The sequence below is a fragment of the Podarcis tiliguerta genome, assembly GCF_965153285.1.
Source record: "Podarcis tiliguerta genome assembly, chromosome: 3".
NCBI classification, from domain to species: Eukaryota; Metazoa; Chordata; class Lepidosauria; order Squamata; family Lacertidae; genus Podarcis; species Podarcis tiliguerta.
The window spans coordinates 70,805,034-70,824,477 of NC_139536.1; the positions used below are offsets into that span (position 1 = coordinate 70,805,034).

General features: G+C 40.6%; 2 protein-coding genes across 4 annotated transcripts in view; one reads left to right on the plus strand and one right to left on the minus strand.

Annotated features, from left to right (window-relative positions):
• The window catches only part of RTN4IP1 (reticulon 4 interacting protein 1), a 56,797-nt gene extending 43,089 nt beyond the window's left edge, over nt 1-13,708 (plus strand). Inside the window, exons 11-12 of the mRNA XM_083433535.1 lie at nt 2,673-2,806; nt 13,681-13,708. Of these exons, the coding sequence (XP_083289661.1) occupies nt 2,673-2,806; nt 13,681-13,693 (147 nt within the window). The 3' untranslated portion in view covers nt 13,694-13,708. The remainder of the gene's footprint in view (nt 1-2,672; nt 2,807-13,680) is intronic.
• The window catches only part of CRYBG1 (crystallin beta-gamma domain containing 1), an 89,136-nt gene that overhangs the window by 27,221 nt on the left and 42,471 nt on the right, over nt 1-19,444 (minus strand). For 2 of the 3 annotated variants that reach the window (XM_083433417.1, XM_083433418.1), the window contains 5 exons: nt 11,556-13,042; nt 3,447-4,869; nt 3,173-3,340; nt 1,344-1,391; nt 1,134-1,252 (listed from right to left, as the gene is read on the minus strand). In XM_083433417.1, the coding sequence (XP_083289543.1) occupies nt 1,134-1,252; nt 1,344-1,391; nt 3,173-3,340; nt 3,447-4,869; nt 11,556-13,042 (3,245 nt within the window). Of the gene's footprint in view, nt 1-1,133; nt 1,253-1,343; nt 1,392-3,172; nt 3,341-3,446; nt 4,870-11,555; nt 13,043-14,199; nt 14,621-19,444 lie in introns of those variants that run through there. The other variant, XM_083433419.1, reaches the window with a different exon arrangement.

Here is a 19,444-nt window from a genome sequence, read left to right on the forward strand (position 1 = left end):
GCAGGACTATCAAACTAATTGATTAATACTAGGGTGTTGAGTCACATGCTCTATGCCACAACTCTCCACAAACCAAATCACAACAAATAAATAAAATACAAGCTTTTCAGACAGCTAAACTGAAACATAATTATTTTTCTTTTGACATTTCCATCTTGTTATATATCTGCTTGGGCACATTGTGAAAAAATGGCATATAATAAATGTATTTTTAAAAACAATTGTAGATATAGCTAATGGGCGCAAAGAACTATGCTTCTTTTATTGCATAGAGCGTGGTATTTGTTTGCTGTTTGGTAAAAGACTAGTATTAAACGACAACTAGATAATTACAGACATGCGTTCCTGCACTGAAACCAACCTCTTTTGCTTTGACTAGCAAACTCTGATGACCCCATGAAATCCCTAAACTTTATCAGTTTCATTCTGTATGCCTTTGGTTTCAGCAGCACACTGGAAGCTGCAGGAATTCTGCCAAGTGAAACAGTTTATCACTTGATAATCCAGCAATGTAAATTTGTTTGATGTTTTTAATCAAAGCTTCAGGAAGTGTTTTTAAAAGATCCCTAACAGTAATCTAGCTTTCCTTTTGGTCTTTTCAAAGCCAAAAAGCAGTAATCTTTCAAGAGAATTAAGGCAACGTAGTATAACATTAGAAGTTACTTAAGGTCACAGGAAAAGCTTTTTAGAACATCAAAGGAGGAAAATAGGAACACATGAGCAAATTTAACAATAAGCTTCTACATGCATCAGATCAAGAATCAGACACGCTGGAACAGTTCAAAACATGCCTCAACACACATGAGAATAGACTAGTGAAAACGAGTTTACTCAAGCTAGGCTAAGCAAAAAGGCATGAGACCAAACTGAGTTTAGAAGCATACAGTCAAGGAGTGAATAAAGTATGTTAAAGCAGAATGGGAACATGCAGACTGAATTTAGAACTAGCTGTAGGGTGATGGGAATTATCTGTGGGATTGAGTGTAGGTATGTTGTATGTATGTAGGTATGTTGTACGAAATGTATGTTTGTATGTTTGTGTATTAATGTTGAACTATTTTAACAATAAAAATTTATTTAATTTTTTTTTAAAAAAAATAGAACTAGCTGTAGGGCGAGCATTTTATTCTTACCATCCTCTGACGACTTTAACTAGAATTGCAGGTGACAGTACCCAAGCGGTGCAGTCCTCCATATCATGAAAAACTTCAATAGCATTTTCGAAAGGGTCTGATTTACTGCAGATAACGATCTGTATTTATAGGGAAAAAACTTCAGTTTTTTTTAATCCAACAAGGAAAAATAAAGGAAAACAGTAATCAATGGGGTGGGGATCACCTCACCTTTCCAGGTCTAGGATTAATTTTATTTTGGTTGTTTCCTGAAAATGCCTGTTAAAGCAGAGGGAACAAACAATAAGAAATTAATTTGTAAAAGAAATATATCTTACCTAATCTTGGGAAATGCTGAAATACATTTAGTGTATTTAGCTTCAAAAAATACACCCATTAAAACAGTTTACAAGTCACACTTTAGTGTTATGAAAATGGGGTCAGGTTAAGGCTATACGGCCCGCAAGTGCTTGGCATGCTTTCAAATCTTACTGACACATTACCACACATTCAAGTTGCCCATGCAAACCATTAAGCCACTTAAAGCTGCCCCTTAGGTTTGCATAGATATATTATGCAGAACATGCTGAAGTTGCAACCACAAATCACTGTCATTTTACAGCACACTAAAACAAACAGGGGCTTTGTATGGAAGGAGTGCCTGTTGAACTACACCTTTAGCCAATAAAGGCATGAGTATGCATTTTATTACTGTAGCCCAGCCCTGCAAATAGCTCATACCACCCAATGCACCATGTGGTACAGCCAATTATTCTGAAGAAGTTATATATCTTTATAGCTGGTAGGAAGAAACTTTTTGAATCAAGTCTGATTTGTTTTGTAAATCATCAAGATGGTTGCTTTCTAGGAGTTTTCAGTCAATATTGCTGCCCCTATTCCATTGTTGCACTGTTAATTTTAGCTTAAAACTTGGTCTATGAAAAATGTATGTCAGAAGTATATTTCAAAAGCATAACAATTTCCTGCCTCTCATGATATACAGCAGGGGCCACCATTTTTTTTGCACCCATGAACACAGTTGCAAACCAGAAAAACTGTCATGGGATGTCACATATACCGCAACCAGGCTCACCCCAACAACAGAATGGTTTTGAAGACTAACTTCGGGGGGGGGGACGACCAGAAATTGTATCTGTGCAACCATGTGCCCCACTCACACACATGTAACCTGCAATATATATGAATCCATAGATTCCCACTATGCCTTTTATTATTCAGAATAGAATTTCTAAAGGAACATACAGTAAGCCTGCAACTTACACGGGCGTTACATTGGCCTAAAGCCAAAATCATGTTGTGTTCAATGGCAGGTGTGATCGCCAGTGTTTTTCCCCAGAACACTGTTCCCTTTCATTTTGTTTAATTTTTTGCCATGCACGTAAAGCTGGCTGAATGCACGCAAGTTAAATGGGATGTGGGAACACAGTCTAAAATTGTTTTGATGAGTCGGTTTGTCAAATGATTGCTGAATCTATTACTATTACATTTCATTTTTGTCTAGTAAATCTTAAACCTATCTTAAATGACCATTCTTAACAGCTGCAAACAGTGATTCTAGAAGGCTTTTCAACCAACACGTATGCTGGTTCAGCACAACTGACTGCTGAACAATCTGTAGATGTGAGGACTGGTGGGGTCAGCAGCAGAATCCAAACAACAACTGACATACTGCAGTATGATTGTATATTTTTTCTTCTACTGTTTCTTGCCTTTATGCTAAATTGGGCAATCAGTAGTGCCTAGATGCAGCCATGATCTTCTCATTCTAGATTCATTTTGACCACTTGGTTAGAGAAATGCAGCATGCTAATGAAATCTCACTTTATTGAAAAGATAATCTTTTTTCTGGAAAATAGTCACTTCCAATTCAAGCTATTATTTGTTCTAACAACAATATGTATGTATGTATGTATGTATGTATGTATGTAAATCAAACCAATATCAAACAAAAGAAATATAAGCAAAAATCAATTTGACTTTCTAGTTACACAAAGCATGCAGATAGACTTCTAAAAATAGGTAAACAACATTAAACACACCTCAATTTCTGGTAAGAAGCTATTTGGTTCATACTGCCCAGGTTTCAACCAGCTTGAAAAACTCGTGTCAGGGTTTCCAAAGTTAGACATCTGTAAAATTCTCTCTTTTGGATCTTCACTTTGCAAATATTTCTCCATAAATTGTGGATTTTTGAAATCTGAAAGAGACTGAACAGCACAATAAAATATAACAGTGGTTGTTTACTGCTAAGGTATAATACAACATACATAGCATGTGAGTTTATATGTAGTTATATGATGTTTGTCCTATTACCTCAGATTTCTGAGCCACATCAAATATTAGAGGAGGGACTCCTGGGCAATTAACACTCTTCTGAGATCCAAAAGTTGTTGTGATAGTGTTTATAGATGTTACAGATGGAGTAAACACGTTTTCTTTAGTTGCAGGTAATAGAAGGCTTGAGAATATGGCACTCTTTTCAAGTCGAGATCTCTTAATGTCGCCATCGGTACCATCCTTGCTCTCTTTCCCACTTACTTCCTGGGTAAGTGCAAGGTCTGGTCTGTTGGATAATTTCAGAGATTGGAGAAGGAGGCTGTTCTCAGCTGAGGCACGTTTGGGTCTGACTCTAGCCTCTGTTTCTAGACTATGCAATTTCAGCTGCAGGGATGGGGCTAAATCTCGTGGTTTGTCTCTCTTGATCCCTAAACCAACTGTAAATATATTGGGGTCAAATATTTTCTCTAAATTGTCCTCATGAATTGGAGGCATAGCAAAGGGAGGTGCTGGAGATTTTGGAACTTTGGGTTTTTTCTTTTTTTGAGGTACACAAATAGAGCTGTCTAGATTTTTAATAGTTTCAGTAAACTTCGTCATGTCTGGGGAATCACAAATGGTATCCTCATTGCCAGCTTTAGGGACATTACAATCACTGTTTGAATCAGGTTGTCCACTGAAATTCTGCTCGAATATCTGTTTGTTTTCCAAAAACGTATTTGTCATCTTTGTGTCTTCATTTTCAGTCTGAGAAGTCATGTTGTGTTCTACTTTGGGGGGCGCTGGGTCAGGCTGCAGGAGACACTGGTCTTCTTTACTTAGAGAATGCATGTCTGTTTTCAAGAAAAGTTCCTCTCCACTTTCAGGAGATATGGATCTGACATTTGTATTCCTGTTATCATTTTGGATTGTTTCAATTTCTTCAGTTTGTAGTACAGATGGCGTTTTAGGCAAACAATTATCGTTGGCTAATTCTGTATCCACTTTTTTAGAATTAAAAACACTCATATGGTTATCATCTACTTTTCCATTCTGACTAAACTGAGATTCAGCAGCATTTCCAATTTCTTCATTAGTTATAATATTTGACTGAATCCCTTCTTCAGACTTGCTTTTTATATCTAAAGATACATCCTTCACCTTTGCACCATTTTGCAATGCTTTCTGTCGATTGTTTGGCTTATTTGTTATTCTTTTGGCCTGCTCACTTTCAGGGTGCTGTTTCCCAAATTTCAGCTTTGCTCTGCCAACAAATGTATTTGATACAGAACCTTTTTTTAAAGAAGAGATCTCAGCAGATTGGTTCTGATTAGTTTGTTTGCTTTCAAACATGGATATTTTATTGGCAATACTGAAGTTAATTTTAACAGCTTTGTCCGTAGAATCTTGCTCAGTTTGCACATCTTCTAGAGTTCTGGACGCCTTAAGGTTTAATTCTACATTCTTTGGTTTAGCTGGACTGTAAAAACAAAATAATACAACAATTACTTTACAGTCCTAGTCAACAATACTTTAAAGATGTATTTTATTTCTAGCACAATCCTATGTGCCTGCCTCCAGGCATCCGCTGATGCTGCTTCCCCTGATCTCTGAGCTTCCTCCACTGCCCCAGAGAGATGTGCCTCCTCACATTGCCCCCCAGGGGCCTGGGAAGAAGATGCCCCCAGCCTCAGTGGAGCAACTGAGACTGGCCAAAGGTGAATGTGAGGCCAGCACTGCCGGGCCTGCATGGTGGAAAGACTCCCCTTCAGCACACAGCAAGCACAGGAAAGGCCAGTTCAGCGCCTGCCTGCCTGGCCTCCCACTTGTCTGTCCATTCCCAACAGTAAGGGCTGGTGGACTGGCTGGCTGGGCTCCCTCACTGGCTTGTTTGCTTACTCCGAGGCTGTCTCAGTTCCTGGCAAACAGCACTCCCTGGCCAGCCCCAGACGCACCATTCAGCTGGGGAGCTCATAGGCAGGGCTGCTGCAACAAACAGCTGTGGAAGCCTTTGGGAGGCAGAGAAATGAGAAGGCATCCAAGGAAGGATGGAGGGAAAGAGGGACAGAGTCCAGTGTTGCCCGTGGCACCCCTGACCATCATTCAAGGCACCCCAGGGTGCCAAGGCACACTGGTTGAAAACCACTGGTCTAACTCGGCATAAAAAAGGCAAATGAATTTTATAATGCTGCGTAAAGTCTGCGGTCCTAAGAAAACGTATTTAGAGTTAGTTTCCTTGAAATGAAATAAAAATATATATTGTTAGGACAGTGGGTTGTGTGGGGTTTTTTAAGAATAGCCTTACCGAAAACCTAACAGAAAACATATCATTCCTTAGAATGTGGGTTTATTGAAGATACATTAATACAATTATTTCCGTTTACCTTTGTTAAGTTGCAAGTTAACGTAAAGTGTTTCTTACAATCTACTTTATTATGTGAACCATCCTGAGACCCCCCCCCCAGGCATAGGGTGGTATAGATTTATAAGCATTATTTACTCTCACAAGAGCTCACTTTATTTCTTTCAGAAATTATAGACTGCAAATCACTTGCAATTCTCTCTCACACACACAAACACTATTCACACTTCCTATTTACTCAAACATACACCATGGATGCACTCCATTAACATACTTTCATATGTAATTAAAAGTTGATTGCTGCTGTGATGTATTATGCCATCTTTTTAGCATCAACAGTTCACAGTCCTGTAGACACATGCAGACACTGACTTTACCTGTTTAGCAAGAAAAATGTTCATATGTGCTCATGAAGACTGAGCCAATAGAATGGGAGGATCTAAGATGCCGGACTATTGCTTGAAGGCAGGAATGGAGTGGAGGCAGTATTATTATTATTTATTCAATATCTATCCTGTCCTTCATCCAAAGATCACAGGGTGGTTTACAATATAAAAACAGTAATGGAATGGTGAATATTTCTAACCTAGCCTGTTCCAGATGGGTTTTACTCTCCCTAAAGAAACTTGCATAATTTGGGGAAACTCTTTGATTCGGCATTGTAATTTGAGGCCCAGGTGATTTCAGTTGTGTGGAGTACTTTTGCTCAGTTCCAGCTGGTTCATCAACGATGGCTATTCCTGGATGAAGATGGCCTGACCACAGTGATGCATGCTTTGGTAACTTCCTGACTGGATAAATGTGCTCTATGTGGATCTTCCCTTGAAGAGGCTACAGTTTGTGCAGAATATTGTGCTGAAAATTTGACTGTTAATGGACAGAATTAGCTGGAATCATGTACTCAGTAGCAGTCAGCAGAGCAATCCTGTTTACCTGGCTTCCCAACATTGAATATTGCTGCCAGTTACCAAGAAAGACAGGTGTAAGGGGGAGGGGAGCTTAGTGTGGGGGCAGCATTGGGAGTGTTGGGTTGGCTCTGCTGCTGCATCTGTACTGTTTCAAGCTCCTCTCCTGTCACAGTAACCAGTAACAATGTTTGGTGTTGGGAGGTCCGAGCAATGCCACACCACCCATGCCAACAAACCAACTGCTACTGCATACAGCACTGATTCTGTAAAATTAAGTTCAGCTGTCTACATGCTTCTAGGTGGAATGCAAGGGGCTAGTGTCCCCATGACTCCCCATGTACAGTGGTACCTCGGGTTACATATGCTTCAGGTTACACACTCCGCTAACCCAGAAATAGTGCTTCAGGTTAAGAACTTTGCTTCAGGATAAGAACAGAAATTGGGCTCCAGTGGCGTGGCGGCAGCTGGAGGCCCCATTAGCTAAAGTGGTGCTTCAGGTTAAGAACAGTTTCAGGTTAAGTACGGACCTCCGGAACGAATTAGGTAAGTACTTAACCTGAGGTACCACTGTACTTGTAAACTTAACACTGAAGAAGTCTGCCTGAAGAGGGCCATCATACTTTCATTAAAAAAATTGTAAAAGCTGAAGTAAATATTTGAGTTATAGTCTAGTTGGATAATTGTAGTGTATGTTTCTGTTTCTCTTTTGAAGACTTGATGAGAATGCAAACTCAAATGGTTAAGAAAAAGATCTATATCTTCCTAAAAGACTGACCCATACCCTTGACAGATGTTGAAGCTATGATCCATTCTATTAAAATGAAACAAGGGAAAACAACATCTACTTATAAATGATTTATAGTTCCCATAATACAACGCCTACAATTATAAGTCATAGGCTCCACTGGAAACTATGCTAACAGATGTGTCAGGACAGGAAAAGCAATGTAAATCAAGGGAAGGTGCTAGTGAATTATTAATTTGAATATCATGGAAAATGACACTAACACCCTCCTGCTAAGCATATTTATCTGCAAGTATATTCTGTTTATTTCAATTGAATTTATTCAAAGAAAGGCTATAGTCTTGCAGCCCAATGCTTCCTCAGATATTAGTGGTTTTGATTTTAATGTATATGTACAACTGCAAGTATTTCCACCCAAACAAATCTGTATTTCTGTGCATATTTACTTAGATGTTTGTCCCACTGTGTTCAAGGCTTAAATCTAGGTAAGCATGCATACAATTTTGGCTTTACAGAACAATCCTATTGCATATTTACCCAGAAGAAAGAACCCCTGTATTATGAATCTTAGTTTGGATAAATTGTATTTAGGATTGAAGCTCAATATATTAAATTAAGGTTTCAGCCCTAAACACACATAAAATCAATTACAGAGTTGGCAGGGACCTTGGAGGTCATCATGTCCAATATTGCTGCTCAGTGCAGAATCTGCAGTGCATAATGCAACTTCATCTCCCTAATAAATAGCCATTAAGCTTCTGTTTAAATAGCTTCAGCAAAGGAAAGAACACCACGTTCTGAGATGTATGTTTCACTGTCAAACAAAACTTACAGCTCTTTTTGGTAGGATGTTTCTCCTCATATCTACTCAAAATATTCTCCACTGAAATTTCCACCTCTGTTGCCCTCCGGAGAAAGAGATAATAAGTCTGTTCTATCTTCTGCATGACAGTCCTTTAGACATTTGAAAACTGTTATGTCTGCCTCTCTCATCCTTTTATTTTTTATTTTATACCTACACACAAGACTTTTCTGTTGAATTTAATTTTGTTGGTTTTAGCCAATGTCCCAGCTATTTAAAAACCATCCAACTCTACAATTCTACGATTTTGATATATTATACGGTGTTAGATATTCCTCCCAATTTTGGATCATCTGCAGATCAGATAAGCATCCCCTTCACACTCCGATCCAAGTCATTGGAATTGGCCTAAGGTATCTCTGTGGCTCTCTGTTCAATACTTCACTCTATGATGAAGAGCCATTAATGAACAATTGTTGAGTACGATTGTTCAAGCAGCTCTACTTAACACTAGTGTAATCCACCCCACATTTTTATGATATTGTCAGTGAACTTAATTCTGTGTAAACAGACAAGCAGTGGCTCACAAAGCATCACTGTGAACCAACCTATCATAGTCAGATAATATATGAAAATCAATTAATAACAGTATACAATGTAAGGCAGAGCAACTGAATTTTCATTTCTGAATAGACACAGATGCTCTGCTTTCTAAGTTTCTGTATAACATGCTGTTATATTACAACTTACACAAAAAAAAAACTACTTAAATGAGTAACATGGTGAATGTGTCATCTTCTTGAGAACATAGTTTTATTCCCACCCATAATTATAAATGTTTGGCAGCTTAGGTCTCAACTAAGACTTTCACTGCTTTATTACCTTAAAGCTGTATCTTTTCTGTTGCATTTACAAATAAGATGCATGTAAAATCAAAGCTAAAAATTCAAAGTAAGTCTCACTGAATTTGGTGGGATTTATTTCTGAGCATATTTTTATAGGATTGTGCTGCAAGATGTTAGAGAGTTCAACAGGTATTTTAAAAGCCTCAGGAATCAGGAGTGGTTAATGACTCAGTTCCTTACAGGCATCATATCAAGTGATTGAGAAACTGTTATTACCCTATGGTGGGAGAAAAGCTCAAGTTCTTGTTTAACTATTCAGCACCCTTAAAAAATACAAAATTGAAGAGTCCCCGTTCCCCCAATCAGACCCAAAGATTATAGAAATCAGTCCAAATCACATAAATTAATGAGTGACAAGTTCATTCAAAAACTATTTAAAAAACCTGATTCAATGTCCAATATAAGCTTTATCAGTGCACAGGTGAAGAAAAGTACAAAGGATATTCAACTATCCCCACCCCAGGATCAAATTGCACAATATATTCTACTCCTCAGTGTCTTTAGTAGACGGGATCTAAATGAAATATAACTTTTGATTCCAAAATTTTGTTTCAAATGATTGTTTAATGATGAGGGTGCAGTGCTGTGTTATAATACACGCAATTATCTTACCAGGTTTTCTCATTAAGATAATTCAAGGTGTGGCAAGTCTCACATTTCTTGACACAGCTGTAAAAGTGCACTCATGCCTTTAAATAAGTGCTGAAGGCCACATATTTCAGTCTTCTTTAAAAATAATACTTTGCCCCACAGCACTACACATCAAGCCCCTAAGTCACTTATTCTAGTGATTATGGCACAAAGAAGAGGTAAGAGCAACATATATAAAACTAAGATCCAATTCCTGTTCCTAAAAGTGCTGCAGGGTGGCCTCTTGAAATACAGTTGGACACAGCTCTAAGAGGCAACGAATTGCCCCCCCCCCATACTTTGTGTTTCTTTTTGGAATAGTTAAACCTGCCATAACTGCAGAGGGAGCCACTTGCCATAAACACCTTAACACATGGGTATGCCCTGCACGTCTATGAACTGGGCCCAGTGTTTGAGATATAAAAGCTGGGAGCCAAATGGCGCCTTAAACCTAGTTTTCAGTTGCCACAACAGTATGTCTAGGGACATTTTTTTTACACGATCACAAAGCAAATGAAGACAAGATGGGCGATTTAGCTGAAAATGGAATAAATGCTGTGTGCAAAAGAAAAGTTTTTTAAAACCAAAATAGCAATCAAGCAGAAAAGCAGCCTGTAAGAGGCGTGGCTGCAGTTTCATTCTAGCAAAAGTAAAAACCAAACCTCTTTAACTCGCAAAAAGCGACTGCCGACCAGTTGATTTCAAATGCTGTCTGGGCCTATGATTCCACAACACAGATCCTTCTAAATTACTCAAGCAAGTAAGCCAAGAAAAAATCACAGCCACTGAGCTAGAGGCAAATTTGTTCCTGTTCTTGAAAAGGCACTGATTAATCAAGTATAGCTTAGGAACTATACAGCCATGCTCAACATAACAGCAATACTCAGTCCACCCCTAGCTAAAACACCTTCAATAGCAGTACGAGGACAGTCTGAAACTAGAAAACCTCTGCCAGACAAGATGGTTACAAAGGCCAGTAGCGTTACTCAGTATAAGGTCCAAACCGCATGCTACAGTTAAGTACTCTGTAACCTTCCCCCAACATTGCAGTCCCTCTCTTAGTCATCATCATCCACAGGAACACCCATAGACTCAAAAGACTGAAGGGCTGGGGAAGGATCCCCTCCCCACCCTGACAGCTGTTTATTTCCTCTGGCAATCATCCTCAAGCTGCTTTCGCTTGGACCTTCCGCCCCACTGCAACGGATGGAAGAAAAGGCAGCTTGAGGGAGATAATTATGAGAAGACAAATAGCAGCAGTGAAAGGGTCACCTGGCTCTTCCTCACTTGGTCTTCCTCTACTTCTGACGTTTTCATTTTTTAATGAAACAAAAAACAACCACTGGGAGAAATTTATATGGAACCCTAGGTAACATTTAGTTGGCCCTTAGCCAGATACTTATTACAATAAGCACAATGGAAGTCTTCTCCAAAGAAAATATTATTGAGGACACATAGACAATGAATGCTATTTAATTTTTTAAAAAATATATATTCCATAGCAAGACTTATAATTTTTCCCAAGTAAGGAAAAGTTTAACAATGAGTGAGACAAAGGGTGGCAATACACAGCTTCATAATAGAAGCTAACAAGAAGAAAATATTCTATACCAACTTCAGTCACATAAATACTAAGTGGACTTTTGCTGTGGTAGAACATACTGGAGTTCCTGTGAGGTAGTCAAAATATTATACTGGCATGGAATCCATGCAATTAGGATACAGATTTAGCAATTATAATACATGTTTATCAAAGGATTTAATGAACATCTTATTGCAACAAGCAATGTAATTTAAAATATGAAACTACTTACAGACTAACTTTTGTTGTGACAGTTCTGGAAACATCAAAGCATGGATTTCTCTCTTTTGCACCATCCAAACCAGAGGTAGTTTGCTTTCCATTTGTAGTTCCCAACTCGCCATTTCTTTGCTTGTCAGTGCGCAGCAAAGCACTGCCATCAGAATTGTTGACAATATCTGGTACCTTAGACTCTGTTCTTCTTTCAGAATGCGACACGGTGCTATTGTCTGTGATGCCTATAGAAGAAATTTTAGGAGTCTCTACAGTGCTTTCACCAGAAGACAGCTTCTCTGCTGAAGTACATTTTGATATTGGATTACTATCTGTTGCACCTTCAATCTGTCGTTTGGTGGATGAATCTTTCCCATGACTCTTCAAGCCTGTGGGTGAAAGAGGACTTGTGTCAGGTTGATTCTTTTTTAAGGATTTCCTCCTGTATGGGGATGAAGTAGGGGTCTGCTGCTTGTTTTTCTCTAACTCTGTCTTAGTAAGTCCCTTGTGATTACTTCCAGTCCTTGTGTCATGGTTAGTTGTGGGAGAATTCATCTGTTGAGAAGTCTTAGCTTTTCTTTCAGGGGTGGTTATTTTTTCTGAAACCAAATCTGAAGCAATACCATCAAAAACAGGTTCTTCTTTTGCAGTATTCTCAGTTACATTTCTGTCCCCATTTGGCATGTCACTGGAGGACTGAGATTTTCTCCTCTTTCCAGATCTCCTTACTGCAGATTTTTTATCCATTGTGTTACTACAGTCGTCTACTACAACAGTCACTGGTTCATTGGAATATGGTTGTTCAGCTCTACGAAGAAAAATATCCAATGTCAACACTCTAGAAGTGTGGGCACGTTCACTGGACTCCAAAATAGATGGCTCCTCTGATGGTGCATATTCTGATTCTGAACATGAATGAACATCCACTAATTCCTTGTGGTTTAATATGTTATGTTCTAGGTCCTCACTGGATATATTAGTTAAACTTCTAAAGAAATCTGGAGTTGTAGTATTTTTTGTGTCAATGACTAGATCATTCTCTGCTTCCAGTGTCTGAAGTGTAAGATTGCTATCAAATAATGTATTTTTTATTGTCTCACTACTGCTGCGCCAATCAGATGACAATTCACTGTCAGAATTAATTCCTTTAGTGTTCCATTCTGAAACAATATCATTATACAATCGTGTCAGATCCTTTTTGGAGAGATATTCTTCTGTGTCTTTAACAGTATTCCGTATCCTTTCCTGGTCCTGATTGCAAACCTGGTCAATAAGAGATTCTTCACTTTTAGACAGATCTTTAAAGTCTTCAATATCTATTGATGCCAGTGGAGCGATACCCTTGTGAGACGAATCCGAGCTTGCACTTTTAACACTTGGTCTTAAAGAAGCTTCTAATGTGTTTTTGGGATTTTTTCGTCTCCCTGTAGTAAAAAAATTCCCAAACTTTCCCAAAACTGGCTTCTTTTTGTTTTCTTCCTTAGACTCTGCAGAGGATGTTTTGGACTGAAAAAGAAGAACAAGAAAAGGAAAAAAAGTTAGACTAAATGTTTCTTTCAAGACACATAATTCATTACTAAACATTTATATGTTGAAAGAAATAAAAAAACAACCCTGAAATTGAATTGTTCACTGAACCATAGAATTTTCTATGAAAAGGTTATCGTTACATGTAACATAATCATCATTTTTAGTTAAATATAATGATTCACATTAGCATAATTATTACGTTAAGACTTATAATGCAAACATTCATAAACTTCCTCATATCTTTAGTCAAATCAATGAAGCATATAAACACTTACAGGAATTGCTTACATTTTATGTATGCACCTGCCTTAAGCAGGAATGTGTCTTTGATACTGAAGTAAAGGTAAATCAGAGGGCACCTTTAGCAGTAAACCTCTGCAGTAGTTTTGCTAAAATTTGTATGAAGGTTAAAAGTTGTATAAATGTTCATTTTATCAGCCACAGTTTGTGTCACCTTAAAATCTGTGGCATGGATAAAAACAAGCATTTTTTTAGTATTCAAGACAAAAATAAAACAAATTCTAGATCGCAATGCATTTAGCCTGAACTATAATAGTTGTTAGAAGATACGTTTAGTTTTCTTTTAAACAAAGCTATTTCCCCCATTCTTTCAGCGTACATCAATAATCCTGTGATATCTGGCAACCATCCAATAATTGTGTTGCGAAAGGACGGAAGCGTTTAAACTCTACAGCCCAGCAAGACGCCATGCGACCAACTGCCTAGAGAGGACGAGGATCCATCTCCAGTTCTTTCCGCGCGCTCACCTAAAAAAAGCATCTGGATGCCACGAGGGCGGCGGGGCCCTGGGCTCGCAATTGAGGCCCCAGGTGCGCGGCTTCAAGGGCTGCCGTGATTGAGCAAAAGCGGACTTCGGCCCCAGGTGCGCGGTTTCCAACCAGCTAGCTCTTGCTCCCTTCAGGTCTACGGCTAGGGCATCCTTGCCGCCCAATGAGAGGCAGGAAGCGTTTGTAGTGTCCCCCCCCCCCCCACCCTTCGGCAAGACTGGGGAGATAAGGCTCCTCTCTGGCCCGAAGGGATTTCGCGGCAACTTCTCCCGCGCGCCAACGACGTCCATTTCCCGCCCTTCTCCGGCCCATTGAGAAACCGCGCTGGGTTTGCTTTGTACTCACTAGCTAATGACCGCTCACTCGCGCTCCTCCTTCGGCAGCCTCAGTCCGGAGCTCACCGGCCACCTCAGAGGAGCTTCCCGTTTAGTCGGCGCGGGGAGCTCTCGAGAGGAGAGCGCCAAAAGCCGACTCCTGCGGAGGCGCCAACTGTCTGAATGCCAGAGCCTGCCTGCCTGCCACGCCCGGCCGCCCGAGCGAGCGGTGCCCGCCTCCGCCTGCAGCGCCAACAGCAGCTGCTCTCTCCCCGGCACGGGCGCCTCAGGTAGGACCGTGGAGTTCCGGTCACCGCCCATGGGGTCCGCGCCGAGGAGAGAGCGACGCTGAAGACGGCGCACGGAAGAAGGAGCCACGTGGGACCTCGGCGCCCGGGGAAGGAAGGGCGTCAAAGAGAGAGGTTTCCCTCGTGCCTCCTCCATCCAGGTCAGGCCTACAGCAGGTAGAGGAATCTGGAACGTGTATCAGAGCGCAAGTCTCAAAGGACGGGGCTTCCAGGCACGTCTGAGCCCCAGCATCTTTTGGGAGATAAAGAGAACCCCACGCGCCCTCAGAAATCAACCTGAAGTGTAAAAGGTAAAGGTACCCCTGCCCCTACGGGCCAGTCGTGTCCGACTCCAGGGTTGTGCGCTTATCTCGCTCAAGAGGCCGGGAGCCGGCGCCGTCTGAAGACACTTCTGGGTCACGTGGCCAGCGTGATGAAGCTGCTCTGGCGAGCCAGCACCAGCGCAGCACACGGAAACACCATTTACCTTCCCGCTATAAAGCGGTACCTATTTATCTACTTGCACTTAGGGGTGCTTTCGAACTGCTAGGTGGGCAGGAGCTGGGACCGAAAGACGGGAGCTCACCCTGCCGCGGGGATTTGAACCGCCGACCATACGATCGGCAAGTCCTAGGCACCGAGGTTTTACCCACAGCGTCACCCGTGTCCAAACCTGAAGTGTAGTGGAAGACATTTGATCCCCTGGTCACTCAACCCCGAAAAACCTGTTTCCAGCGCATCTCGTGTAATAAGAGAGTGCATGTCTCCTTTTAAAAATTAACCACTGGCAGCAGGAGGAAGGGCGCGCCATCATTTCATGAGGGCCTCTCCAGCCTAAGTAAAGGCAGAGGAAAGCGTAAAGGCGGAGAAGGTTGGTTGCTCAGAGGTGCCAAGGAGACAGGCAGAATTTTCTAGAGGTGAAAAGGGAAGGGTGCCAACAAACACAGCAAATGCCCATGAAATGTGAATATATTTCCACGCTGCTGATTGCCCTGCACAAGTCTGAGCAATATGAAGTGCTTTTCTGCCCAGCCTATTTCCATCTATTCAGGACAAAAAGCTGCCTCAAGCAAAACCGACACACTTTGATGTGAAAAGCCAAGAGCTCTTGTTGGATTTAAAACAAACAAACAAAAAATCAGTGCCAACATGCCATGTCTGAAGTTGCCTTATTTATAAAGCACCAATTTCAAAAAAGTCTGGTATGAATGCAGTGTTCTGATTGAACAAACTTTTCCACTTCCATTACCCTCACTCCGTCCCCAAAATTACTTACTTTATTGTTTCACTTATACACAGGGGGAAACAGAAGAGGCACTAGCAAATAAATTCTTTGTACATATTCATGAAATGTATATACCAGAAAGCTTTTAGCTTCATTTGTCTAAAATGCAAAATGAGCATTGCAAAACAAACTCAAGAGCACAGGAAGGCAGTGTTCTTATACCTGCTGAATTGCTTTTGCAACAAAATACAATTTCTGCTGGCTTAATTGATCACAATGACAGTCAATGGTCATTGCTATTCAGTAGTCTAAGATGTATAAATTCAGAAAGGTGGAGCCACTCCCACTAAATCAAAATAAGTGGGAAGCTCTACCAAGGGCACTTTTTTTCAAAAGTCTAGAGTAAACAGCCTGCCTCTGACTGGTTAAAATAATTAGACAACCTCCACACAATCAGCTCAGAGAAAAGGAAGCCAAAACCCAACCTTGCCTTTGCAAGTAGTTGTAGGGCGGATCGTACCGTTACAGATGCTGGTTAACGGTGCCCTTTAAGTCTGTTTTCATATTACACTGCATGGGTTTAGACTCTTAGATCAGAGCTTTCCAAACTTTTAACGTTGGTGACACACTTTTTAGAGACACATCATTTCATGACCCAGTAATTCAGTTTTACTAGCATACTGGAAGTTAAACTAACCCCTTTCCAGCCCCAAGAGGAGCATTCACATGACACACCTACAAAGTGCAGCTGACACACTTAACATGTCATGACAGAGTTTGGAAAGCTCTGCTCTAGATTATGTTCCCCTTGGACTGTCCCTTCAGTAAATGAAAGCTGTGGCCATCCAGATAATGTTGGACTCAGTCTCCCATCAACACCAGCCAGCATGGCTAGCAGCCAGGAATGATGGAAGTTCTAGTATCAAGGGCCACAGGTTCACTACTCTTATTACCCAGTGGGATTTCCTAAGCACATCTTTACTGACCAACAGTGCAAGACAAACTTCCAGTCATAGTTCACTTGACTCTGCTTCTTCTCTTCTATTTCCTGTAACTTGCTATCTGCTATGGACTTTAAGCTTAAACAGAAATCTAAGTCTTTTGCAAGGAGGAGCTAAATTCTGTGACCTGTGTAGAGGCAGAGTAATTAGTTTGTTTATAATTCTACTATTATAAGGAGAGGCAAGGAACTCCTTCCATTTCTCAGATTTCATTAGGCAAGTTCCATGTCCTTATTTCTGCAGCTTTAAAGACTATAAATTTGTTTTGAAAATTAAGGAGGAGATCCTTCTGAAGCTTTTCCTCAGTACCAATTGGGGAACATTATTAACTATGGATACCCATCAATGAATTCTGCCCCCAGCTCATCTCTTGACAGTGCTAATCGCCTTCACTTATGAATGACAAGTGAACTTGTGTCAACCAGAGCCAGTTACAAGCCTTAAGGCCACAGCAAAATATGTCACTGAATATTTGCCATTGTTCCTGATATGTGATGAAATATAGCTTGGAGAGTCTGTCAGCTGCAGGGCAGGGCAGATTAATGTCATGAAAACACACTCTTTAAAAACGACACAACCCAATCAAATTTAAACACTGATTTAAGTCGGTGACTGAAGTTAAAAATGCTTAGCTTTTTAGACAGATTGTGTTATGTCACTTTCACATTCCTCAGCTTTGTTTCTAACATAATAATGTATAAAAAACAGCTGTTAAAACATTAAGCATCAAAACTTTATGTGTTTCTGTTTTAGTCTGCACAGTGAAAGCAACAGAGTCCTAAAAGACTATGGGTGGTATTCTACTAAGTTTTAATCAGAATAGATCCACTGAAAAGTACATGACTAAGTTAGGTCCATTCATTTCAATAGATCTACTCTGAGTAGATCTATTCAGGGCAGGGGAAGAGCAGATGCCTCTGGCTAATATCAATCCTGACCTTTGTGTATTAATGTTTTATACATACACTACGTGCATCACACACTTCTAGTATGGGCATAAGAAATAAAGCTTTCTATAAGTCCAGAGTCCTCTTCTGCAGAAAAGATTACCTGTTGTACATCTGCAAGATGTGCTGATCTGATCTTTATTTTTCTCTTTCCAGTCAGGCTCTGATGAGAGTGGGGGTGGATTTCGTGATGCTTTTGCATTGCATGTAATCAAATCATTTTATCATTCCTGATATAGACAAAGGAATTACTCAAATGACTTTTGCCATGCAGTTTGTCCTTGCATAGCCTTTAAAAAAAATAAGGAGTGGGGAGTCGGACCAGAACCTTGGGGTGGGATGAGGAGGCCTCTATCACAGTCACAGTTGTAATTGCCCATGCCTGCTATTCACTATGGGAGCTTTTCTCAGAAGGTAAATGGTGAAGTAGGGATTCTGATCCAAATCATAGCAGGGGCTAAGGGTTATCTTTATGAATCATTGTTCCAAATTTGGAAAATATCCAGATGAGTGATTCATTCAGAACCACAGGGCAACATGGTTATTTGCCTTCAGATAAGCCTAACTTGTACACAGTATCAGAAAGTAAATATTTCTAAACTAGGGGCTCCACCTTGCTTACTGTGCTCATCAATGCCACTGTGATTCTGCCCACATTAACTTACTAGAGAGCAGCCTTTCTAAACCTTATACCCCCAGATGTTGTTGGGCTACAGCTCCCATCATCCCTAGCTAGTGGGACCAGTGCTCAGGGATGATGGGAGCTATAGTCCAACAACATCTGGGGACCAAAGGTTGAGAAGGGCTGCCCTTTCCCAACCCATGCAACGACTAAAGCTCACTTTGCCCCTTCCAAACCCCATTTCTGAAGCAATTTCTCTCTTCTATCCTTCAGCCCCTCTTTACGTCCATTTTCACCTGCACCCCATGTCTATGGCTCCTCCTCCTCCTCTACTGCAACCCCACTTGCACAACCCCCATGGTAACCTGCATCTTTCTCCTCCCACACTCTGCAACTTCTAAGCACCCTTTTCACCTACTGTCCAATTATGCAGCCACCACCTAAGCCTATACTTTAAACCCTTTCATGCCCCTGCTTTAATCTTCAACCTCATTCCCATGCCTCCTATTATTTTTTGCAACTCCATTTGCACCCTAATTATGACTGTCACCCCTTTTTCCTACCTCCTCCCTCTTTTTTCAACTCTCTTGCACTCAGACCACCCCACATTTCCATGCCACAATGCCTCTCCTATTCTGCAATCCCCTTTGCACATGCGCCCTATGGTGATAGTGTTACTGTATCATTCAAATGATACAGTTAGAGCTTGTACTCAGAACAAGAGCAGATGTTTGAGTAAAGTGGAGTGGCACTGAGGTTAAAAAAAAGTTGTTTTAAACAATGACAGAGATTTGAGTAAAGCAAGGATGGAGTGACAGTGTTGTTGTTTTTGTAAGACAAAGAAACCAGTTTTAATTAGGAGAAATGGTAGAATTGGGTACAACACAGAAGCTAACACAACAGAGCTATTCCCAAATCCCTTCTCACTCTATTCAAACCTTGTTTTAAACTGCCAGTTCCACCCCACTCAGTTTCTCCCCTGCTCACTCTACTCAAACCTCTGCCATTGTTTAAAATCACCAATTTTTCCTTCAGTCTTCCTTCATTCCTGCTTTATTCAAATCTCTGCTGTTGCTTAAAGCCGCCATTTTTCTTTCAGTATTTTACCCAAATACTCATTGTTTCCTTGTGCACGTTTGTGCCCCTTCAACCACACATGAGCACTTTTTACTTTATGCCTCCAAAATCTGTTCT